The sequence below is a fragment of the Asparagus officinalis genome, chromosome 8, assembly GCF_001876935.1.
Source record: "Asparagus officinalis chromosome 8, Aspof.V1, whole genome shotgun sequence".
Taxonomy (NCBI): Eukaryota; Viridiplantae; Streptophyta; class Magnoliopsida; order Asparagales; family Asparagaceae; genus Asparagus; species Asparagus officinalis.
Genome location: NC_033801.1, coordinates 47,574,206 through 47,601,343, shown reverse-complemented (window position 1 = coordinate 47,601,343; position 27,138 = coordinate 47,574,206). Strand labels below are relative to the sequence as shown.

At 36.9% G+C, this 27,138-nt stretch overlaps 1 protein-coding gene across 1 annotated transcript; it reads left to right on the top strand.

The window, feature by feature from the left end:
* LOC109822796 lies at window positions 5,608-26,762 on the top strand. Its single transcript, XM_020389041.1, has 8 exons — window positions 5,608-5,845; window positions 6,416-6,489; window positions 24,071-24,151; window positions 25,192-25,244; window positions 25,343-25,497; window positions 25,656-25,736; window positions 25,835-25,948; window positions 26,105-26,762. Exons 1-7 carry the CDS (start codon window positions 5,776-5,778, stop codon window positions 25,936-25,938), a joined length of 618 nt encoding a protein of 205 aa, XP_020244630.1. The 5' UTR covers window positions 5,608-5,775; the 3' UTR covers window positions 25,939-25,948; window positions 26,105-26,762.

Here is a 27,138-nt window from a genome sequence, read left to right as displayed (position 1 = left end):
CGGGAACTACCCGTACACGGAATTATACCACCCCCAGCTCTAAAACTGGTGTAGACGGCAGTACTTATCCTCAACGCATTTCAAGTTATCCTGAGAATATATATTCTCTAGGAACTTCCCGTTAATAAATCGTCCACCCCAGCTTCCCCTGCGAAACTGGTCGGACATTTTCTAAATACCTGACCCGTTATCCTAAGAATATTAGCGTAATATTCTCCAGAAACTTCCTGTCAAAAGTGGGAAACAGTTTAGACTATATACCTGTTGGAGTATGTAGGAACAGTTTAACCTCATGCACCTGTTGGGGATTGAGAAACAGTTTATACTCTATTACTCTTTGGAGTCTTAAGAAGCAGTTTATACTCGTATACTTTCGAGTATTTTCGTCTTATTTGGCTTATTTTGAGCGATATGACGCCGCTTCGATCAAGGTCTGAATGCTATTCTGAGAGCAAAGCAATCCTTAGTGGATGAACGACCTTCCTGTGGTATGCCACAGTACTTCGGGTCCGTAGTGTTGTCAGCTTCCTCCTGATTGTGATAGTGGTAGCTTGATCTTGTTGCTTCCAAGGAGGGATTCGAAATGGCTGGAACGTTCCCTTGAAAGGTACTCTTTTGGAAGTCTCGGACCCGAAGTCTTTTCGCTTTTCGGAGTTGCTTTTGCGACGTCTGGTTAGCGTCAACACTGTTGCATGTGATTGCCTTTGCACGAGAGGCAAAGTTAGAATTCGGAGGCTTAGTTGTTGATGACCCTCTCGGTTTTCTTCCTTGGAGAAATCGCTCAGCTTGCTTCCCTCGGACCTTCAGATCCTCCAGTTTTGGACGGTGCTGTTCATAGCTCTAATACATCTATGGAAGATTATTATGGCACATCTGGAGTATGAACTCCTCCGTGACCGGATCTTGCCAGTTCATTGCCTTGTTCCGGAGGCTTTAACAAAGTTTTCCACGAGTCTCCATCCTTCTGCTTTTCTTCAAAGAGCGTGCCGATTGACACCTCGTGTCATCGTCGAAGAAATTAGCGAGGAACATGCTTTCCATATCGCCATTAGTGATACTTCCTGGTTTAAGCGACGCGTACCAATCAAATGCAGCAGCGCGAACGGTTCCTACGAACGATGTACCATTAGAGGTTCGTTACCTGAAATGATCCCAGGTGAGACTTGAAATAAATCAAGTGTTGGGTAGGAGCCCCTTCAATCGAAATGGTGAAGTGATCAAATTGAACTCGTCGGTGATGGAAGGAGTCCCACTCCTCGTAGACACGGAATGCCAGTCTTTTTACTTCTTGCGCAGAATCAAGCATGATTGCTTTCCAATCTGTCTCTTAGATCTTCCCTAGCTCTTTCTCTCTGGCGATTTTGAGGATGGATATTTGATACCACCCCCAGCTGTTCAAGAACTCTTCGTATTCCTTTCTCCGGGGAGTCTCCATGTTAGATTTTTTCTACCTCGAGCGCTATCTATACTGATTAGTGTCGGACGACGACTAGATTCACCGCGCTGGTTGTTAGCTGTTGGAGTTGTGTGCTGGAAAGCTTTAACACGTTGTACAGCCATCTCCATTTCAATTTTGAAATCCTCGTTTTGTTGCAAAAGCTTCTGAAGAGTTGAGCATCTGTTCTGTGGTAGATCATGATGACTCTCGAGACTTCCTTATGGATACAGTGATCTAACATCGCTGAGTTAGCATCCGACGCTTCTTCGTCTGAGGATTGTCTTCTCTGATCCTGTTGAATTTAATCCCTAACGCCTTATAGCCCCCGGTTTGCAGCCGAGTTAAGACTTGGACATATTTTGAAAGGCTCAGGTCTGTAGCGCGCGTGGACTTTCCTTTTTCTGCCATGTTAATCGAATTCCGAGAGTTCACGTTCCGAACGGTGTTGGTTTTTTTACGAAAATTACTTGATTTGTTCTCTCGTTTCTGTAGAAAGTCTTTCAAACACTGAAATCCTTTGCGTGCAGTCGTGGAACAGTTACATTCATGCTAATTACGCCTGATGAGTTAGATACACATGACAAACGAGGTACATCCCTTTCTCGGGAGTTCTCTTCCGAATTTATCATACCCAGTCTGATAGCTACAGCTCATCGATATTATTCAATTCGGAGCCAGCCGATCTCGTCGTTGCATAACCCTTTTCTAATCATCGTCTTCTTCTGGACGCAATAAAGCTCTCTTTGAGCATATCGCGTTCTGTATTTTTTCAAGAGCTCGCCTCGCTTTGAAACTCGCTTCGCACGCCAGTGAGCGGTGGAACAGAATCTCGAACTTCTACCCGTAGCCCAAGGCGACCGGTTACTGGTACTTTCTCTGTATGAGGAGTTTTGAGTTACTAGAGACTCGCTCCCGTTCCCATTTTGACCAATCAAGCGGGGTTTTTTATGCAAAGGGCCCGAGACGATCCATAATGTACTTTTAACTTCGGATGAATCCACGCCGCCGTTAGGGTTTAACAGGACTTGGAGGAAGTCATCGGAAATAAAAACAGAGCTGTCGCGAGACTTAAAGCTGTCGCAGGAGTGCGAAATTTCTGCACGACAAGATAACTAGCTCAGCGGGGTCAGCAATGGTGCTCGGCCTGGCCGAGCCAGCTTTGGTGACTCGGCCTTAGCGAGCCAGCTTGGTGACTCGGCCTTGCCAAGCCAAGTTTTTGGTGACTCGGGCTTGGCCGAGCCAGCTTTTAGTGACTCGGCCTTGGCCGACGACAGGTTAGGGACTCGTCTTGCCGAGCCAGGCGTTTAGTGACTCGGTCTTGCGCCCGAGCCAGCATTTGGTGATCGTCTTGGCCGAGCCAAGCGGGTTGTGACTCGGCCTCTGCCGACCGCAGCATGTGCCTCTTTTTTCGGCTTTGTTCTGGATTGGCCTCCGATTTGACGTGGTTTCGTCAGTTTAGAAGTCTGCCAGTACTTATTGTAGTTCTTGCGCTCTCTGTACCAGGATTCTGCTGCGCAAGTAAAGCGTGGCGTCTTCTTGTTCGTTTCTTCAAGAGTGGAAGTGTCTCTTGCGGACCATTCATTTGTCGTGTTTAGACCAATTGCTAAGTCGCTGCTGGGCTTGTGGCGTCATCTAGCTTCAATCCGCTCATAGCGGATTCCCATCCACTGGCTGGAGGCCTTGGCCAATTGCGCGTGCTAGCGTTGACGCCGTCCTTTGACGCGCCCTCATGGATAAAGTCGGCCTCGGCCTGTAGCGTTCAGCGCTTCACAAGCGAATCAATTTTATTTATCTTGAACCGCTGCGGGATGAGGTTCTTGCATTTTGCAACACCTTCACATCAAATATCTCGACCTTTCCTTGTGAGTTTTGCCTATTCCTACGAGGGGAGGATGAATCGGAAGAGGAGGATAATTATCTCATATGCTTGGTCAACTCGTACTCGCACCTCCTCGTTGACGTTAGACATCTTTGGTTCGAACTACAGCTTTTGCAAAAAGTTCGGCTCCCACTTGGCCAGTTTATGTGTCGAAAAGTGCCTTTTCCATTTGCTTCAACCCGTTACACCGTTTATCGATACATACAAGTTCAAATTGAAAAGAGAGTTGACTTTTATAGATCTTCTACAACGAAAAATATGCTCTCTCTTTTGGAACGTTTATCGTCTTTTCCTTGTCTTACACTGTGTTTGAGGACCTATGGGCATTTTTTAACGCCTACAACTAGTGTGAAAAAATGTTAGTGATTTAAATAGAAAAAAGCCCAAGGCCCAAGAACAACTAGTTTTAGCATTTTGACAGTGGATTTTAGCCAATATCGAGTTGCTCTTGGTGGGTCTCACGGCTTGCATGCTCCAACGGGCCCATGGGCTTGGGGGCGTGACACTAAGTGCATTAAACAAAAATATTAGGTAAATTAAGTGGACTATAATCTATTTTTAATAATCAGGTGTTTGGAAAATGAGTGGTTTATAAACATCATCATTATCAAAATGACCAAAAAACATTTAATGAGGTTGGAGAAAGTGAAAAGTGGCTTGAAACTTCCTTAATTGATGAGGTTTATATTGGTCTTTTACATGGTCAAACCTTGTGGCTTATAAGCCATTTAAAAATAAGCTAGGGTATTATACCTTATTTTTTGGTAATTTATAAGCCAAAATAAGCTATTTGTCAAATATGCCAGAGTGGCTCATAACATTTCAAATTGGTATATAAGCCACCTACTGGGGATTACAAAACAACTCTCTCACTCGAAGAAAAGGGAAGTACATAATCATGTTGACCCGATGCACATTTATCAAGTTGTATGAGTCCAAAATCATTAATGTGATAATGTATTTGGAGAACAATATTTAAGAAAAAAACACAATGATCAGTAAAAAAATTCAACAAATTGAAATTATTTTAAGATGATAGATTGCATACAAAATATCCTTAGAAATTCAATGATTGATTATGATATAAAAAACAATTACTTAACTATATGTCAGCTAAAATTCGCATAACCCCGTCTTTGGGTTCATCTTAAGATAACCCTTGAACTTCAAAAATGTCATTTGACCACGTTCAAAGCACGTGCATTCCACCTAGTCATATCATACTCTTTTTAAAACTACGAGTTTAGAATAATATTTTAATGGTCGATATTACCCTAACTATTTTGAATATTTTATTTAAATTTTAATCTATCCTAATCATAATTATATCCTATCTTGATCATACTTTTTTAGAGCAGGTTATTATTTTGAGTAAATTAGAAATTTTTAGAATGGATTTTGATAAACTTTTTAGTGCTTTTATATGTTTATGTGGATGCTTTCATCATATAAAAGTATGCTAAAGTTGACATCAATCCTTTGTTTATGATTTTTTTTTAAATTCTATCAAGGATTAGGAACAAACTCCATATTCTCTTTTGTGCCATTTTAGCCCACTTTTAATCAATCAATTGTCTTATGAGCTTTATTTATTCATCTTCATGCCATTTTTTGAAGTGTTTTTTACTTTTACATTGCTATACTTTCTCAGGTCAAGCTTGGTTTTATGTCGGTCTTAATAACATGATAATTCAAATTGGTTTCGGATTACATTTATTTTTCGACAATTTATTTATCAATATGACAATTTAAATTGGGTGTAGCTTGTTAAAATGGACATCAAAGAAAATAAATAATTATAATGCTTAATTTTGGAGATATAAATAAGTAAAAATCATCAATGAACAAAGGAACATATTTTAGTAAGGAAATAAAACGAATATACTAAATCATGATATTTAACCACGGTGTATTGCATGTGCATAAAACTTAGTATAATTATAATAATGAGTTGCAACTAGATAAAATGGACCCCATTCACGTGCGATTGTATTATGACCCCTCTGGTCGCACCCAAAATATCAAGCACCCAAATGTGGGTCACCTGCAGTAGCCCTATGACACGTGGCACTAACCCAGGGGTCACGTTAAACCGGCGGGAAAAAAGAAGCGTTACCAGCTCCTGCGTCCAACGACGTGCTAAAAAGGAATTCGTTAATGTGAGCAGGAAGAGGACACGGAAAAGAGGGCGTTGACGGTTACGCTTTCACGAGTTCGGTCCTTTTGAGGAGATTTCGAAGTAACGCCTTCCTTGTTTTTATTTTTATATTTATAATAAATAAATGTCTAAAATGGTTCCGCCTACCCTCATATTTTTACATTCTTTGCCCTTCTCTTTCATCGTTTCTCCTCGCTTCTCTCTCATCGTTTCTCCTCCCTCACACCCTCATTACTCTCGTAGCGTCCGTAGCTCTGGAATGGGAACACCGTTGGAGGCTCCGGCAGCGGGGATCCAGTGATGGTTACCGAAGGCGTCAGGGCGGCGACGGCGGCAGTGAACGGGGGATCGCCGTCGCCCATTGATGAAGGTGACTGAAAGAAGTTATTAGGGTTTTCATTCGCTCGACTTGTTTTATTGTTGCTAGGGTTGTGCTTTCGCGAAATTGGGACCGGAATTGTCCCAATGTGTAGATGTTGGTTTTTTTTTCGCCCTTTCCACTGACGATTTGATGAGTAAAATTATTGAGGTGTTTGGGGATATTGTTACTGATGTCTTTTTTTTTTATATTTGCTTTTTTAATATTTTCTCTCTTTTTTCCTTCCCTTTCTCCCTTTTACTTCTGATTTGGAAATTGTTTTTATTTTATTTATGATAGTACGATATTTTGGGCTTCATCAATACCAGCATCGTGGGTAGATGCTTATTTTCCCTTCTTTATATATGAAATCGTTGTTTTGTAATCCAAGTAATTTAATGGATGGTAACGCTACATCATTTATAATCTTGTCGAGGGTTGCCTCTTCTTCTTATCATTTCGAAAGTTTACCCTCCTGTAGTTCCGCGATTATTATCAAAGTAGTGTCTGCTGTCTGCATAACAGACGTTATTTATTTTCTTCCCCTTTCTTTTCTGTTTTTTTATTGGTTCTATTTTGCAGAGGCGATATGGCAAATGAATTTAAAGGGGATGGAGGCCGGACCTTATCCTGACCATCCGGCCAATAGGGACCTGGTAAATTCCGTCGGCATATAGGCTATGTTCCCTTGTATTAAACTTGATGTTTTAAAAATTACTTTTAGCAGTTATTTGTTGCTCTAGCTATGAAATGCCGCTTATTAGCTTGATGTGTTACGACATTCTCCGTGCTTTTCATATTGTACTTTTAGGTATGGCTTCTTTATTATCTTAACTAGTATCTAGACCCGTGCAAAGCATGGTTTCTAGAAGATTTTCTACAAATATTGAACATGTTGCGAAAATAAAGTATTCTGCTTTAGATATGAAGTATAGTGGTGGAAGTAATGGTCGGACATGTCGGCCGACATATCGGTTTGAGGGCTTGACCGACACGACATTGACGTTTTCAACTCGTATGTCGGTTTTCAGGGTTAAATCGGAAATATCAGGGTCATATCGGGCATATCGGCCTATTTTTTAGCTTTGGAAAATCGGCCGATATGGTATTTTTTTTAAGATCTATTTTTTGTTATCGGGTTTGGGTTTAGTGATAAATACTCAAACCCGTTTGACCCGTTTTCATGTTTAAGGGTTTTTTATGAACCCGATAGAGAGAATTTATGAATCCAAATCCATATATTATTTACTTTTTTATATGTTTAGTCTATAGAATTTATAAAGTATGTTTATATTGAATTTATGAATGCTTAGATTACATTTAGGATATGATATTATATATATGCACCCAACCCGATATGATAATCCGATATTTAGTTAATGTCCCCCGATATATCCCCGATTTCTGCTATTCGGCATGGATTTCAGCCATCCGACATGAACCCGACATCCGACATTTAAAACCTTGGGTGGAAGTGAACCGAATAATTAGTAAACTGTTCGGTTATTATTCGTCCAAATATTCGCAGAAGTTTATTTCGATAGTTCATTTAGTACTAAACAAATAATTTTTAGTGTTCGACTTATAAATGAATAGAATCTAACCAAAGGTATGTTCGATTCGGTAGTTTATTAACAATTTGATTCGATAACTTTTTAATAGAATTTAACCAAATGTACGCTTGATTCTAATAATGCATGTTATATATGTGTTTGCTTATTAATCATGAAACTTATGAGAAAGTTATAAAGTATTATCTACAGATCTAATCCAATGAACTCAAATTCAGAGAAATAAATTGAGACATCATTTGTCCTGTGCATTATGATTTGGCCTAATTGTGTGCCAACATCACATAAAAAAAGAGTTGAAGATTTTGTTTTTGTTTTTTTCATTAAGAGCAGTAGTGTACATGTACATCTACAAATGAGAATTGCAAAAAAGAAAATGCATACATTAAGAGCAGTAGTGTACATGTACATCTACAAATGAGAATTGCAAAAAAGAAAATGCATATAAAAACCGCTGTAGAAGCATAGTGTACATGTACATCTACAAATGAGAATTGCAAAAAAGAAAATGCATATAAAAACCGCTGTAGAAGCATTCAAAAGCATCATCGGCAAATAAACAAATTATAAGAAAACAAATGCTACCAAAAATAGCAAATAAAAAGAAAATCTAAGAATCCAAATTACGCAAGTGCACAAAAATTCACTCTTCTGAAATTCTATCACAGTTACAGAGTAGAAGGCACCTGAAGATAACACATAATGACACACATGCTTACACTTGCAAGAATCCTATCACAGAGCCATAGATTACATGGCAATTGAGGATTTTTTAAATCATCTGAACAATGAGTATACTACAACACAGAAAGTAGTAAGATCTCAGAAAATCTCCTATTGAGAAAGGCCCTCTGTATATAGCGTGGAATCTCAATATGGGTAATTTGCTTTAGGTGTAATTTCAGGGAAATAGTAATGTTTAACCATCTGAACTATGAAGTGTATGATAATGAAATTGATGTTTAAAGAATAGAAGCATATAACCTCATCTACAGTTCTCTTCTTCTTTTATAGTGCTGGTGCAGAAAACCCATCTGATGAAACTATGAAATGTATGATAATGAAATTGATGTTTAAAGAATAGAAGCATATAACTTCATCTGCAGTTCTCTTCTTTTTTTGTAGTGTTGGTGCAGAAAACTTCTGCAAGGCAACCCCCAAATCAAACCGAAGCGTATAATCTGAGGGTGCCAAATGAATAGCTCTTTGTGAAGTTCTTTTACATTCATTCCATTGTTCTGCCTAATAATGAGTGAAGGATAAATATAGAAGGACCTCCGTGTCTGTATTGTAGTAGAACTTTCGCAAGCAATTTTGGTACTACAAAAGAGAAAATTGTTACACTTAATGCTTCTGACAAAAAAATCCAGGGTTCTTATAATTATCATTTTCACAGCTAAGGAGAAATGTCCTTGAGCAAAATAAACATTGCCCAAATTTACCCACACATCTGGCATTTGAACAAAAATGCTCCCTGATGTAGCTTCTTACACCTAAATTATAAAAATAAGTCATGTAAAAGAATTAATGAAATTTTTAACTAAAGAAAAGAGCTGATGCATAGCCAAAAGAAATCTCCGAAAATATATCCTTTGAAACATTAAAGTGACCTTTTTCAACCAAGATAGCTCCAGTACCATTGGCATCATATAGGTTTTCAGGATGCAGTTTCAATACCTACAGATCATGTCAATAACAAATTATGATTAAAACACAGATTAAGGATTAAAAAAAGGTGAAAAACACACATATGCAGGTGACAAATTTTTAATATTTTGATCCATAAGTGTGCATGTGTCGCATCTTTATCCTTATTTATATTTGTGTCCATATACCATTGTAACAGGGGAAATCTGTCTTGCTCCAATCATCATATCCTTTCAAGAACTCATCAGAACCCTAAATTAAGTATGAAAACCATAAAAATGAATAAAACCAATAAAGATAAACAAATGAAACCTGAGGAATTCTTATCGGAGAGGACCACATCTGAACCTCATCATCGCTGGCTTCAAGATCCATCAGCGCGCCGCCGTCGCTCGCCGGAATCATAACAAATGGCGGCGCCGATGGCCCACAATAAACAGCAAACCATGTATGAAAATATACCAAATTTTTACTTTAAAAAAATGTAAAAGGAAAGACTTATATGTAGTAATGTAAGGAAAACAAATAAAACCCAACTAAAATCTATAATAATGTGATGGGTAAACTGGAAAACAAATTGAAATGACAACAGGAGCCTCACTTTCATCCCATGAGGGGGTAACTCATGGGATGAATCAAACAAATAGAAACATAATCCAATAAACAATATATTCCTATGTACAGTTTGCTTGATTTAAATTCCAGCAAAGGATTTGTTCCGCGAATTGTTTGAACAAAGTTCTGTCAAATATTGAAGAGAATTGCTTGCAAGAAAAATGTTCTTGAAACTACAGGATTGAATCTTTATAAAATTGTACAGTTCACAAAATGAAAGCTCTAATGTTAAACCAAAAACCTAGCAATTTATATGCATCTCAATGGACACCTATGCAAATGACAACAACTTCTAAAATGTCTGAAACGTATTATATTGAAATGTCTGAAACGTATTATATTGAAAGAATATGCAAGTTGAATAAATGCATTAGGGAAAATATACATAAATATGCAAGTTGAATAAATGCATTAGGGAAAATATACATACAGAAGTGAAATTATCATGTCGCCCTGGTGTTTTGACATTAGCATACCTGAAATCAAAATTAATCTAAGAGAAGTTGGCAGAGAATAATCTTTAAAAGCTAGTTAAATAAAAAACAAACTATGGATCTAAGCGGTATTTGGTTTCTTTATCTTCGTCATCATCTTGCTCCAAAGATATCAAAATAAAAAAAATAAAACCCAACTAAAATTACGAAAATTCTACAAAGATATCAAAGTTATAAATTTAAGACGGCCTGCATCAGGAAACTAACGAAAAAAAATTCAATTTTACAAAGGACAAAACCCAACTTGAATTCGTAGAGTCCCTCAACGGCAAGCAGCCCCTCCTGCCCGCTACCCTTGGCATGGGCATCGACGAAATTTTGCAATGACATCCTCTGTAATTTTGACCCGGGTTTTCGCTCTCACATTCCTATGTTACAGGATACGTGATCTAGTACCTCTTCCACACCTATTTTGGTAAATAACTATAACTTGTAAGATATGAATAAGGTTACATTAGGAATTAAATATAAGAATATAGACAAATTTTAAGATCGGTTATAAATCTATAGATTTTCCTCCCTAATTTTCAATTTTCTAGATAAGACAGAGGGGAGAGAGAGCTGAATCGAAGGTAGGAACACAGTCAATACAGATTAAGAATCTAAGTCAATCCTCATAATAATTAACAGCATTAATAACACAAATTAAACAAATCAGACAACGAACCCAATTATTGCAAATTTAATTAAAATTTGACTAAATAAAAGGCAAAGTTTCCCCTTTTCCTCCCCATACAAAGATTCTTCATAGCAAGATAACAATAACAAAAATAGTAATAATAATAATGTTAAAAAGAAGAAACACCCAATAGAGCGCAACATAACAAAAAAGAAAATATTTCTTAATTAACCCAAATTACAGATAAGAATCAAAGCCAATCCTCATAATTAACAACATTAACTTACACGAATTAAAAACAATCTTCATAATTGAAACAAAAATTAAAGCTTTACCTGCTATGATTAGCGCTCGTAGAATCCCTCAACGGCAAGCAGCCCCTCCGGCCCGCTACCCTTGGCGGGGGCATCGACGATGCGTCAGTCGCTGCAGACATCCTCTCAGCTCCGGCGAGCGCCACCCGTCGTTGGATCTTGACATGTGACCTCGGATGGACCGAAGACTCATCGGCAGCCGTCCGATGGCTCTCGGCCGCTCTCGAGCCCCTCGACCTCTTGTTGTGGCCCCACTGGAGTAAGACGTCGGTGCGAGTTTCATTGAGTTAGGTTTTTCGACGAGCTGGAAGTGGAGGGGAAGTGGGGGAAGTGGGTTTGGGTTGTCGGGTTTACGGATCTGGATCCGGATCGGAACCGGAGGGGGTCGTCGTCTTTATAGGCCTTGATGCTGGTGGGCTTTCGGAGATCTCATTGTGTTTGGGGAGAGGGCAGAAGGGGGAGGAAGGGGGGATAGAAAGGAAATATTGAGAGAGGAAGAGAGAGACTCGTGGGAATCGTGGAGAACGTGAGAAAGGAAGTTTGATGGAGAGTACAGAAATTTTGAGAACGTAGCTAGTGAAAATATTTATTAGGACTTCATTGTTCAGAACCTTAGGTTACTGTTCATTTTAGCATTTTGGTTGTTCTCCTTCAGTAATAAAGAAGTAGATACATGTGAATTATTGACCTCATTGCACTATGTATTATAAAGCTGGTATTCAACTCTTGTTCAATGTTTGCAAGTGTATGGCCAATTGGTTAGTCTACCAAAATAGTTTAGGTTGCATAATGCGGATTTGATTTTTTTTAATGATTTAATAGAATATGGCTTTTCAAGTTTAGAAGCATTCTTCAATAACTCTTGTTTTGCTGGAGTACGCATTATTATGTACAGTTTGATGTTAGAGGGCTGTAACTCACTTGGACTGGATGCCTGTGCAAGTTCTATCTATGTGCACGAAATGCAAAGTAGAATGATTGTCTTGATCCTGATGTTTCCTCTCTAAATCGATATGACATCTCAAAAATCTCAAACGGCATGAATTTTATTAGTTGCATTAGTCTACTCCTCTCTAAATCGATATGACATCTCAAAAATCTCAAACGGCATGAATTTTATTAGTTGCATTAGTCTACTTATTCAATGTTAACAAAATTATCTCAAAAATCTCAAACGGCATGAATTTTATTAGTTGCATTAGTCTACTTATTCAATGTTAACAAAATTTCGTAAGTCCCGCTATTGATGGAAATATTCCCTCTAACCTTCTCCTTTTCAAATATGAAATGTTTCATCATGTGTTGTGTTAGCACGATAGACTGATTTGGCCTTTCATGCTTCCTTATCCACCTTATTTTTTGTTATGTACTAATTTTCATAATCTGGTACCAACTATTACTTCATAATAAATTGTAGTTCTTATCATATTTGAAGAAGTTATGTGAAAAAAAACAAATTTTTAGAATGAAAAAAATATCTCTCCCTTTGTTATATTGATCAAGGGGTAAGAGCCGTACTTTACGATGACTAGTATAATGCACGTGCTTTGCACGTGAACGTACATATTTTCATTTTTGAATTTTTTATTAAATAGTAAAACTATGTGTTAGTAAATAAACTTGTATAATAAGATTGCTTAAAAAGAAACGTATGAATTAATTGTTATTATGTAGTTATTGTAATTGAATGTTTTTCTTATATTGATCGCCCAGTGCTAACCTTTTGTTTAATAAGTCCCCTAAATCTAAAATTATCTTAAATAAATTGCCAGTTCTATAAGTTCTCTTAAATATGCCATTCCAACTCAAAAAATTTTAACTGAACTTTAAATTAACTAAGCTGCATTAATCTTGCTAGCTTTTTACTAATGTTCCCTAGATGGTTACACTTGTTACATGCAACATATTGTAATAGTTACTTCCCATTATAATTCTATAAATTATTTAAGTTGCATTAATTTTGCTAGCTTTTTCATGATGTTTCCTAGATAGTTACACTTAATACTTGCATATTGCAATAATTACTTCTCATTATAATTATTTAAAAGGGTAAATTACGCTAAACCCTTAGAAACTTTCAGCCCCTTTGACTATGAATTTTCAAAGTCACACTAAATCCCTCATGGCTTTTCTGTTTCAAAGAAACTCCCAATAACTTTCTGAACCCCTATAAGTTAGTACTAGAAAATGGCATAAAAATGCATTTTAAAAGTTATTAGGGTTTGGTGTAATTTATGTAAAAGATATTGGGGGCTTTCTACAAAAGTTATTCGGGGTTTAGTAATTTTGAAAGTTCATAAGGTCAGGTCTATTTATTGAATGCTAAAAGTTCACAGGGGTTTACTATAATTTATCTTATTTAATATTATAATTTTTAGTTCAGGTAATATTATTAAAATAATTATACTATCCATATACTATAAAATATTTACCTAATTTATTTTTTTTAATTATTCTCTTGAATAATTTAGTACTATAAATATTTTATAAATTTTTATTATACTATCATTAACAATCAATAGTACTTTTATTAATTTTAAATATTTTCTTGTAAAAAGATTAGTTTTCAATTATTACCCAGTATAGATTATTCAGTATCATGTAATAATATTTGAGAAAATACTCTAACAATAATATTAAATTATTTATTTAATTTATTTAACAATATAATATAATTAAATAGTGCAATTCATAATTTGTGTGATATTATTAAAATAATTACACTATTTATGCGATTAAATATTTATTCTATTTATTTTATTGCTCATTAAGTTATAATATAATTCTTAATAGTATTTAGTAAAATGTTATTTTATTTGTACTATTATTATATTTATTTTATTATAATTTGTAAGTAATTATTATAATAATTTAATTGGTTACTAAAAATAATTATGTATACTTACTTTATAAATTGTTTTATTATATTATTTTTAAACAATTAATAGTTATAATATTATTGAGGATTATAATTATTTAGGAAGATGAGGAGGTGCATAATTAATAAAATGTTATATTTATTTAATGAATGATTAATTAGAGATAATGACGTAGTTATAATTCATCAAAAATTTGAGAGGGTAAAGAAAGAAAATTAAAAGTTTTAGCACTCCAATCATCTTTTTATAGTAGTATATATTATTCCAGGCTAATTGTGAAAAAAATACTAGAATCATTTGGCTTATGCCAATAAGTGCTTATATTCAATCCAATTATGTAATCTTCCTACACAACTTATTTTGCACGTGTAACGTGTTATAGGTAGCTAATAATGCTTCAAACTATTCCTTCATTTCTTTGTCAATATAATCCAAATTTTTACTCCTTTCATATTATTATTTTCTCTATTGCACCCCTCAAACTAATGATGTGTCATCCATCACTTTGCTAAACTCAAGGATTGTTGCAACAGACATATAGAGGAGATCTTGTCACGAGGAAATAGATAGGATGCGAAGTTTTTGTAATTCGAATATATTGGCATCGAGAATGAGGTCGACAAAAGATCAAAAGGCAAGAACAGAATCTCATCACAGAACAACCAAACACGAGAGGAAGCCATACAATTGACATGACGAATATGAGTTCGCACAATGCACTAATGTCGAGAAGGATATTTAACAAAAACCGAATAGTATGAGTCTCAGCAAGTTGTTAGATAGGAAATCAGAATATACAAGCAGAATCTCGTCATGCAAAACCATAGAACACTAAAGTTGAGGAAAAATGCATGTTGATTAATAGGATTAATCGCTAAGAAAGCCATCATGGGGGTGAAGTGTGAAATTTCATCAACGACTCCAATGTATAGAATGAGAACTACTTGTTTTAGAAACATGCTCTAATACCATACAAATTTGAAGAAGTAATGAAGAATAGTTTGAAGAAAGTATGGAATCCTCTTCCGTAACTTCACCATTTAGAAAGAAGAAGGTTTCTAGCTTTGGAAAAAAATCTTTCCCAATACTATTGATGGAAATATTCCCTCTAACCTTCTCCTTTTCAAATAAGATAGGGAAAAAAATCTTTCCCAATACTATTGATGGAAATATTCCCTCTAACCTTCTCCTTTTCAAATAAGATAGTGGTCTATCATGTGTTATGTTATCACGATGGAAATATTCCCTCTAACCTTCTCCTTTTCAAATAAGATAGTGGTCTATCATGTGTTATGTTATCACGGTAGACTGATTTGACCTTTCATGCTTCTTTTCTATTACCAATTTTTATAATTTAGTATCAACCATTAGGTCATAATTAATTATAATTTTTATCATATTTGAAGAAGAGATATATAGGAGAAAAACTCTTTAAGTATAAAAAAATATCTCTCCCTTTATTATGTTGATCAAAGGGTGAGAGCTATACTTTACGACAATTACTTCATAATTATGAAAAATATTATAATCATTTGGCATGTGCCTAATAAGCACTCCAATTATGTCCTCTTCCCTACAACTCGTTTCGCACGTGTAATGTGTTATAGATAGCTAATAATGCTTCTAATCATTCATTCGTTTCTTTGTCAATATGATCCAAATTTGTACTCTGTTCATATTAATATTTTCTCTCTTGCACTCCCTCAAACTGATGATTTGTCACAGACGTGTAGAGGAGATCTCGTCACGATGAAATATATAGGTTGCGAAATTTTGTAATCGGATGAGACAAATTTTTTGGATATATTGAGACTTCGAGATTGAGCTCAACAAAAGCTTGGAAGGTAAGAGCAGAATCTCGTTATAAACAACCAAACACGAGAGGAAGTTATACAAGCGATAGGACAAAAATGGGTTTGCACAATACACTAACGTGGAGAAGGAGATTTATGAAAAACCGAGTGGTACAAATATCGTCAAGTAGTTCCACTAAAAATCAGAATGTAAAAGCAGAATCTCATCATGCAAAACCATAGAAACTAATGTCAAGGAAAAATTCATGGTGATTAATAAGAGAATCATTGACAACGCCGTGTAGGGGTAAAGTGTGAAATCCCATCAGCGACTGCAAAGTTTAGAAAGAGAGTTTCTAGCTTTAGAAACTTGCTTTGATATTATGCAAAATTTGAAGAAATAATATGAAGAATAGTTAAAAGAAAGTGGGGAATCCCCCTCCGCGGCTTCAAGGTTTAGAAAGGTTAAGAAAGAAGAGAGTTTCTAGCTTTAAAAATCCTACTCCTATATTTGAAGAAATTATATGAAAGAAAAGTTTGAAGAAAGAATAATAATATCAATGTTTCTTATATTGATCAAGGGGTAAGAATATTACAATGGTTCACATCGATTTTATCTGCACATGTTCAATATGTGGTAATGATCATTCCAATTATGCCCTCTTCCTTCCAAAATCATCCAACGCCATTTTTTGCTTATGTTGTGTTAAAGACAGCTAGTAATACTTCATATTGTTCCTTGATTCCTTTTGGATTTAGTTTAGATTTATACTTCTTTCATATTGACATTTCTCTTTTAACAGTTTCTTCGAGAATTATGTTTTGCTGTTTTTGTTTGTTCTTGATTCTTGAAGCGCTCACATTTGTAGAATGGGATGGTTTACACGTGAATAAGAGGGTTGTGTTGATGTTTGGAGAATATAATAAATCACTAAGCAGAAGTCAGGTAAAATAAAGATTGTCAATCTAAAAAAGAGTATTTTATTTTAGTTATAATAACTACAAATTGAAAAGGTTACCTTTTCTCCAAAATGTCCTAAAGTTTTACCACTTTTCAAATAAATAAATGAAGTTTGTTTTGGTATATTACTATCTCAAATTTATTCGGTATTTAGAGTTCAATATGTCCATGCAAACTTTATTTTAAAGACTATGCTAAAACATCATCGCCTGATATTGATATTCACATAGTGGTGTTTGGAAATTTGGATATTTTCTCTTTTGGGAAAAAAAAAATCTGCCACTCCTCTCATTTTCCAATTTTTACTTAATCCTTCTTCCTCAAAGTTCAAAACTCCTCTCTGTTGTTAGTGTACCTTAACCAAACTTTCTTTCTGTTTAATACAATTTCCAAGAACCAACTAATTTAATCGAATCCGTATTCCAAAATTCAATAAAAACTTAAAATATCAATATAGAAAGGATAACAGATTTACAGCACTGCTCTTAAAAATCATTAAAAGAAAAACTTTAAAATTCAAAATTGTGGTGAACATAGGAAAGAAGGGGGAATTGGGATGTGGAAATAAGCGAGTAATGATATAAGGTCGCAGGAGGTTCCACTGTAAGGGTTGGTGGGAAGAATATGTGAGGGTGAAAGGAACATTTTACCTCAATTAAATTCCTAAGATATTTGTTTGTCAAAAAAAAAATAAAAAATCCCCCTCATGTTGTTCATGTTTAAGGTGATGAAACATTAGGTTTACTTAGTAGTAATTAACTCTGCATATAATCTTATAATGGATAGCTTAGACATGTTACCATAATTTGGAATGCTCAATCATCCTTTTTGAAATTGAACCACAAGATTGCATATGGCTTAGTCCTAAATAACTGCATCAATTAATCATCAGGATAGATCAATCAAATAGTGTGTCATCTACTCCGATTTTCCAAGGAGGCTATTATAGTCTATATATGAGCATAGTGATTGTGGTAGCTTCTGTTTCAACAAGCCTTAGTTCGAAAGCATGAATTTGTCAAATACTCTTCTTTCTTAGATTTGCAACTGAATGGTTATAGCTTGGGGATGGAGTGAGGTGATACTGGACAAGAAACTATGTGAAGATTAAGAATTTTCTCAAAGCCTTCTTTGATTAAGAAAAACACTTTTTATACCATGATTCATGTTTTCAGCTGAATGTTTTCCTCTTTTATTGATTTGCAATAGGAAGCATGCAAGGCTAAGCTAGGATTAATGCCAGACATATGTTTTTATACACCAGAAAGCATTAACTCTCCTTAATAAGTATAGTACGAGGAACAACAACACCTATAGGGGTAAACACTATACATGCGTACATACATACAAGCTGCCACCTCATTTAACAAAATGAGCTATCAAGAGATATAAGTTGTGAGGTTTACATTTTTAATGTGACTAGTAGGGTGGGCCGTACTGCTAGTCTATTTGGTGGTAACGTTTGAAAGATGTTAAAGTTGGCTAAAATTGCCCCCAAACTGTGTCAAATTTGGCATATGTTGCTTTGTAATTTTATGAACCAAAAATCTCTCTGTTGATAATAGTGTATTGTAGTGGGTTTTAGTCCCACATTGCTTGGGAGAACAAACCTCACACTCCTCTACTTGTATAAATATATGTGCACACTCAATATTCAATTCAAGGGAAATTTACCCAAGATTCTCTCTCTCTCTCTTACTTTAACATGGTATCAGAGCTAGGGCTATTTCCCTTTCAATAAAATTTTTAACGCTTTTGCGTTCTTTTGCCAAATCTTGGCCTTATTGCTTTGCAGCCGTTTAATGTTTTATTTTTTTTATTTTTATTTTTAATTATTTGGCGTTCATCTGCCAGATATTTTGGCCTTGTCGTTTTGCGGCCTCTTAACGCGTTTCGCGTTCTCGTTTAACCTTCGGGTTCTATTTTAAACCTTCGGGTTTCATTCTAACCTTCGGGTTCTATTTTAAACCTTCGGGTTTCATTCTAACCTTCGGGTTCTATTTTAAACCTTCGGGTTTCATTCTAACCTTCGGGTTCTATTTTAACGGCATTGTCGTTTCAAGACCGTCTCTCGGTCTCAAATTAACGGCATCGTCGTTTCAAGCCGTCTCTCGGCCTCAAACGAACGACATTAGTAACAGCATCTCGACATCTTAACGTCTCAAGATTGCTGTTATGGCTCCTTCAGAGAAGATTCCCAAACCACCTTTGCCCCTCAATGATCAAAGTGACTGGGCAGGGTGGTCCACCATTGTCACCAATGCCTTGCGTGGCGCTGGTTTGCTTGATCATCTCACCAGTACGGGACCAGTTCCACCGTCCATCAGCACTGTTGCTTCATCCAGTACTATTGCCTCTGGCAGTGGTGATGTCGATCTTCAGACTGCTCGTGCTCTCTATGTCAAGGAGAGTTCAGAGTGGCAATTGCAGGAATTTCGTGTTATGGATTATCTCACTCGCTGTGTTGGCTCTGGTCTCACTGTCGAGATTGGCTCGCTTCCCTCTGCTCAGGCCATGTGGACTCGTCTCACTGAGCGTTTCACTGAGTGCTCGGGTGCACGGGAGGCATATCTTCTGCAACGCATTTCTCTACAACGCAAAGGTAGTTCATCTCTGCAGTCCCATTTTGGACAAATGCAAGCTTTTTGGACAGAGTTACGCTCCATGCTTCCTGGACGTAATTCCACATATGAAGACTGGCTAGCCTGGTACGAACGGCATGAGGTGCATCAATTGTTTCAGTCCCTTCCTGAATATTCAACTATGGCTGATCAACTACTTCACCAGCCTCAATTTCCGACTTTGGCCTCAGTTATGGGAGCTCTCACTGCTTATGAGACCCGGCAGCAGACAGCACGACTCAATTTGTCAACAGACACTCCTACCTCTTCACTCGAGACTGTTTTGTCTGTACCTGTCACTGCTCCTGTTATGAATTATACTTCTCCACAGGCTCCCTCTCCACAGGCTCGATCTAAGCTCTCTTGCAAATATTGTAAGAAGGAAGGACACCGCATTGAGACATGCTTCAAGCTTCATCCTGAGTTACGTTCCTCAGGTACTGGACGTGGTCGGCGACCCCCTCAGTCTCAACCCTCTCGTACACCAGGATTGTTGGCCAATGCTATACCTTCTACTACTTCAGACTCTACTATTCAAGCTATTGAAAGTCTTCGCCGTCAACTTGATGCTTTTCAACATATCACCTCTACATCCGCCGCACAACTCTCTGGTATGCATTTTGCTGGTTCTTCAGCTAATCCTTCAGTCTCTGGTATGAATGATCTCTGGATTTTTGACTCTGGTTGTTCCTTTCATATGACTTGTAATGCCTCACTTTTATCCTCTGTCTTTACTTCATCCTCTCTTCCTCCTATCTACACAGCTGCTGGACAACCATTGTCCATTACTCAGTATGGCTCTATTACCCCACAAAATGATCCATCTGGTCGTCTAACACTTGGTCCCGTCTATGTGGCTCCACAATTGTGCTTGAATTTAATTTCTATTAGCTCTTTATGCATGGCGGGCCTGTTTGTCTCATTTTCTTCTGATACTTGTATTGTGCAGGATCCACAGACGGGCAAGACGGTTGGGGCGGGTCGTAGGAGGCACAAACTGTATTTTCTGGAATATCTTCACCTTCCAGAGTCCATACGTCCACGTTCTCTTGTTGCTTCTCTTTGTTCGTCAAAACCCTCTACCTCGCTTCCTGCCAATTTATGGCATAGACGACTTGGTCATGTGTGTAATAAAAGGCTGGAGAGTCTTATTCAGTCTGGAGTACTTGGTCCTGTATCATCTAGTTCTAGTATTGAGTCATGTGCTGGTTGCAAATTGGCTAAATTCACTGCTTTACCATTTAAAATGAGTACATCTGTATCCACTTCCTTATTTGATTTAGTACATTCTGATATTTGGGGGCCAGCTCCTTTGCCTTCTTCATCTGGCTACTTATATTATGTTAGTTTTATCGACGATTTCTCTCGTTTTACATGGGTTTACCTACTTAAGAATCGCTCTGACGTACTTACTGCTTATCAAGCCTTCACTGCTATGATTTTCACTCAATGGCAATCTCGTATTAAAGTTTTTCGTTCTGATTGTGCCAAAGAGTACCTATCCTCTGCCATGCGCTCTATCATGTCCTCTCATGGGACTATCTTTCAACAGTCATGTCCCTACACTCATGAGCAAAATGGTGTTGCTGAACGCAAACATCGTCATATCCTCGATACTGCCCGATCAATGCTCATTTCTTACTCTGTTCCTCGTCGTTTCTGGGCTGAGGCTATTCTCACCGCGACTCATGCCATTAATATCACTCCATCTAGCTCTCTTTCCGGTGCTACTCCTTATAGTCGTGTTTATACTCATCCTCCCCGTTATGATCTAGTTCGCGTTTTTGGTTGTCGATGTTTTGTTTTTCTGCCATCTCACGAACGTGATAAATTGTCTCCCAGAGCAGTTTCTTGTGTTTATTTAGGAATTAGTTCAGAACATCGAGGTTATCGTTGTTATGATCCCGCAACTCGTCGAGTTCATATATCTCGTCATGTTCAGTTCGAAGAGGATTCTCCATATTATTCTACTTCTGATGACTTTAATTTCCTCCACTCTACCGATCATGCTTCCCCGTCCACTGCATCACCCACTTCTTCACCTCAATTTTCCTTTCGAGATCTCCCTGACATCTCTCCCTCTCCTTCTGTTGACTCTTCCTCACCTGAGTCTTCTCTTACACCATCTAATCCATATCCTGTGGACACAACTCTCACTCCAGAAAATACTGTTGATCTTCATGCACCTGCGCCAGCATCTCCCCCGCCTGAGGTTCCTCTTGCTCTTCGTCGAGGCAAACGCCCACATGTCATGCCTGCCCGGTATGCTTCTGTTACTTCTTATTCACCTATCTTTCATAACTTTCTTGCTGCCATTCATACTATTGTTGAGCCAAAGTCCTTCCAAGAGGCAGTTCAAATTCCAGAGTGGCGACAAGCTATGGCTGAGGAATTTCAAGCATTTCAGCAAACTCATACCTGGGATATTGTTCCCTGTCCTCCTGGGATCTCTCTTGTTGGCAGTAAATGGGTTTATAAGGTCAAGTTTCGTCCTGATGGCACCATTGAACGTCGAAAAGCTCGTTTAGTGGCTAGAGGTTTTACTCAGCAACAAGGTATTGATTATGAGGAGACCTTTGCTCCTGTTGCTCAGATGCCCACTGTGCGTACTCTCCTTGCGGTCGCTGCTGCTCATCGTTGGCCCTTATACCAGATGGATGTCAAAAATGCTTTTCTTCATGGCTCTTTATCAGAGACCGTATATATGCAACCGCCTCCAGGGTCAAATATTCCTCCGGGACATGTATGTCTCCTTCGTCGTGCTGTTTATGGTCTCAAACAGGCACCCCGCGCTTGGTTTGAGTGTTTTCGCGATGTTGTGCTCAAAGCGGGCTTTATAGAAAGTCATCAAGATGCTTCTCTGTTTGTTCGCACTACATCGCGTGGCAGGGTTTTATTACTCATCTATGTAGATGATATGATCATTACAGGTGATGATATGACAGGTATACAATACGCAAAATCTCAGTTGCAACAACAGTTCCACATGAAGGATCTTGGATCTCTTCGGTATTTCCTTGGTCTAGAAATTTCTCAAGGCCCGCGGGGTGTATTACTGTCTCAACAGAAGTATCTCTCAGATATTCTAAATCAAGCTGAGTTAACTGATAATACAACTGTCGATACTCCACTCCAGCAGAATGTCAAACTTTGCTCTACTGACGGTGAGCCTCTATCTGATCCTACCCGATATCGACATCTTGTTGGTCAGTTGGTCTATTTGTGCATCTCTCGACCAGATATCTCTCATGCTGTTGGTATTGTCAGTCAATTTGTTAGTGCCCCACGTTCTGTACACTATGCTGTCTTATTACGGATTCTTCGGTACCTCCGGGGTACTAGCACTCGCTCACTTTTGTTTCCTGCTACATCTAAGTTAGAGCTTTGTGCATATTCTGATGCTGATTGGGCTGGTGATCCAACTACCAGAAAGTCTACCACAGGTTATTGTATATTTCTTGGTGATTCCCTTATTTCCTGGCGAAGTAAGAAACAAGATGTTATTGCTCTTTCCAGTACTGAGGCAGAGTATCGTGCAATGTCCACAACAGCTAAAGAGATTATTCATCTTCGTCGCCTTCTCAGTGATTTCGGTATTTCTGTTACGACTCCTACTCCTCTCTACTGTGATAATAAGAGTGCCATCCAGATTGCTAATAATCCAGTATTTCATGAAAGGACCAAACATATTGAGATCGACGCTCATTTTGTCCGTCACCAAGTTATCAAGGACAAGACAATTCTACTTCCTCATGTTTCATCCGCTGACGAGCTTGCAGATTTCTTCACAAAGGCCTTACCTGTTCATCGGTTCCAGTTTCTTGTACGCAAACTCACTTTGTTTGATCCAACATGAGTTTGAAGGGGGCTGTTGATAATAGTGTATTGTAGTGGGTTTTAGTCCCACATTGCTTGGGAGAACAAACCTCACACTCCTCTACTTGTATAAATATATGTGCACACTCAATATTCAATTCAAGGGAAATTTACCCAAGATTCTCTCTCTCTCTCTTACTTTAACACTCTCTAATGCATTTGGTAAAATCTTTAACTTTTTTAAGGTTGGCACACACTAACATGCGAGGTTTTATTCTTTAGATTTGCATTTTTCTAACGTGTCTAATGTGTGTCTGGAAAGTAGCGTAAAATTGTAAAAGTGCTGATTGCTCTAATGTGTATAAAATAGGAGCGGAAAGTGGAAACAACAGAAGCGAAATGATACAAAACTATTTGAACTTGGTTCGAATTCGTATTCTAATTCGATTCGAGTACAAAAAGCGTATGCAAATTCGATTCAGTTATATTATATTTTGCCTATTTGTCTCATACTTGTAAACAATTGAATAGAGTAAATGGTAGTACTTTTTTTTTTCTTGTATTTGATGATTTTGCATTTTAAGCTTGCGTCACGGTTTGAGCCCAGTGTTTGTATTTTCTTACATAGTTTTTGGTTTTGACATTGTAAAAGCATTACTATTTATAAATGTTTTGACATGTTACTTCACAGTTTGTATTTTTTTATATGGTATTTAATTTTGACATCTTAAAAACATTTCTAGAAATGCTTTGACATTTTACTTAACTATAAAATAAGTTTGCACATTACGATAAATTTGACAATACTCGTTCCAGATGTCTAATGTATTGTTACATTTCTTTCTCATGTTTAAGCTATGATGATTTCATAGTAGTATAACATTCATGATTATTTTTGGTGGTGTAGGTGGTCATCAAGGAGGAGGAAAATAGGAGGGAACTTCTAATGTTGAAGAAAGTTGAATTGTTAAGAATGCCCTTGGATGAGGTATACTGGATCTTTTATGTTGTAAAATTTTACAGTATCTGGTTTTCTGTTGTAAATTTTACTGTTATAATTTAGTCTTTCTTTTTGTGTTTTTATGATATTAGGCCCCTAAATCCTTAGTATTTCAAGAATAGTCCCTCAGATCACTGAAATTACTATTAGGTCCCCCATTCTTATTATTAGTTTCAATTTAATCTCTTTAACTAAGAGTAGCAGGAGCAAGGTATAAGAACTTGGGGACCAATGACAATTTCAATGATTTGAGGTGCTAATTTTAATATATTAAAGATTTAAGGGAAAAACATCACAAAAAAAATCCAACTAGTTTTGTTCTCTTGGTTTTGGACTGGTCTGTTTTGCTGAAATTATTATTTTATACTTAAAATTCTCATTTTTTTTACTTTTTGATGACTCTGTGTTTTTCAATATTTAAAGATGGATTTGTAACTTGGGTAATATTTTCATTTCTGAAAATATAATTATTTCTGGAAGCATATCCCTCTATACAATCCTTGACAACCCCTGGAAAGCAGTCATATGCTGGGGATTGGCACACTGGGCTCTATCGAGGGCATCTTTTATTCTAAGTCCTTCTTGGCATGGTCCTTCAAACTATGCTTAAGTACCTATTCCTCAAGGGTTGCTTCAAGTTTCCAGCCGTAATTACGTAAGTCCCGCTTGTCTTCTGGTTCTATGGCATTTGCTCAGTACAAAAACAACCAATATTTGCTCCATGTTGTTCCCAAGCATAGAGCGTGATGGAGTGAATAATAAGTTCCATAAAAGATCAATTGTAATTTTAACCCGGAATCGTTGTTGGACTTTAACATTTTGTTCATGGATAAGCTTCGAACAGAAGTTAGAAGTTCCTAGCTTGGGCCAGATAAATTTTAAGATGACATGAATAAGGCAGTTATTTACATTAAGGCTCATATAGGATCCTGGAGCACCGAGGAAGCTGGCTTAAGTTCTTCATACTAAGATTTATGATTCTTTTTTTTTTCCTTGCTGATTCCGTTATGATTCCATTTTCTCTGCAGATCAGTCCTTCAAAATTTGAAGCTGATGTTGGGGAAGGTCAAAGGCGCAAACCGTGAGTTATTGTTAGAAAGTTTTTGCATCTCGTTAATATGCGTCATGATCTCTCAAACTTACTGCTTTTGCTTTTTTTTTTTGCTTTTTATAATTTAGGTATCATCACATTTATCTTCCTGGTGGTGGGTTTTCATTGCATGAGCTATCAAAAGAGATGTTGTTAAACAGAGAAAATGATATTCTGTATAATGTCTGTGGATTTGGTGAAGACCTGCAGTTTTGTGATCTTTGTCCAAGGTCATTCCACTTAGGTAATAACCCTTTTCTTTAGATTTTCATGACTTTAGACATCAATAAAATTCTTCAGTTTACTGCTTAATTTTAAGCAATAAACCAGATCCTCAGTTTAGTGCCTAAGTTTACTCATCATTGTTGTGGTGTTAATATTAGAAGCTTCTTATCTTTGTAGCTTGTCTTTGTGCTTATATGCTGATATGGAAATTCAATTTTTCGCCCTTCATGGTTCTAATCATTGCCATCTTCTACAATGGTGAGTTTGCTCATAACAACATTTAATACATGTCTTTTTGTTTCTTTATCATGATTTTTTTCACTTAGACTTTTCCATTTACAATTTGGTAATTGCAGGTACTACTATGACATTACAAAAGAAGCGAGTGAAGCCAACGCCAATGCCCGACAGTTGGAGGCTGAAGGAGATTTTTGCTACTGGTTTTGTGTCTGGCAGCTGATTTCTCCTCTGTACGCAAGTTATTCCCTAGTTTATTTTGACTTGAATTTGTCCTTCTTCTGTACCATTTTTGCAGTTTACTTATCTGCAAGCTAGTTCTTGTTTCTGCAAACTTGCTTCTGTTAATCGTCGTAACTATTAATAACATATTTTATTCTCATGTCTAGGCATGATAAATTCGGTGCGCGATCAATTAGGCATGGTGTGGATGAATGATGGCTGCTTTGTTGAACCTAGTTGCAAATTTGACCATCCTGTTGGAACTTTCACATACAGCCTTTCAACATCACAGCAGTGCAGCAATTAAGGAATCCTTCAGATAGCAGTGAGGTGTAATCCTGAAGGCTTTCTGTATCAGAACCTCGGCAAATGACCTCTTGTAGTGAAAATATTTAAGGAGAGAGATCAAATATTGAAGCATCAGTCAAGTTACCTTCCAAATTCATGATGTTCCGACTCTTTGATCAGGAGGCCCTCTTACATAACAGAAAAATGCAGGATCTCCCAAGTTCCACATGATTCATCTTGTTACTGTGCATTCTGCTTCATTTTAAAGGGTGAAAGATGAAAGGGTAATTGCGGATTTAACCCATGTACTGTTATCCCATTGTGGATAGGCCCCATATAGTTCTATTGGTTCGGATGCACTCCATGTACTATCGCCCACTTGTAGATAGAGCTCCTGAGTGTTTTCTTTTTCATTTTTTTTGGCTCTAAATGTCTCTCTTTATTCTTTATTTTTAATCCCTAATGTAATTCATTCTTCAAAAATTGTGAATTTACATGTTGTTTCTTTTATCAATAAAATTGTATTAGACTGAAAGAGATGCAGTGTGCTACATGTTTTCATTTAGCTGCCCGGTTGTCCCTGGTCTGGATATATTCAGTAGATTCTAATTTATACATATAGTACCAAATTATTAGTTTGAGGTTAAGTGACGTAGCTAGAATATTGCAACTGATTACCAGGTTCATTTTTTCTGTTTTTGTAGGTTATTTTATTTTATTTTATTTTTAGTTCATTATTACAAATGCGGTTTGATTATTGTCTCAATCCGTAAAGAAAGTATAATTTGAGCTTAATTATATGTGCACATTGCGGAATAGCCAACTTGGTTACTCTTGTTTTACAACTTATACCTGCGATTTTCCACTTTTATTGGGAACCAATAAAATGCACATCTAAGGAATATGGAGGGCT

Excerpts from the sequence above, each read along its gene's own strand:
- LOC109822796 (XM_020389041.1), top strand. The coding sequence starts at position 5,776 with ATGGTTACCGAAGGCGTCAGGGCGGCGACGGCGGCAGTGAACGGGGGA. Across the intron at positions 6,490-24,070 it reads ATCCGGCCAATAGGGACCTG|GTGGTCATCAAGGAGGAGGA; the intron begins GTAAATTCCGTC and ends TTGGTGGTGTAG. Across the intron at positions 25,737-25,834 it reads CATTGCCATCTTCTACAATG|GTACTACTATGACATTACAA; the intron begins GTGAGTTTGCTC and ends TGGTAATTGCAG.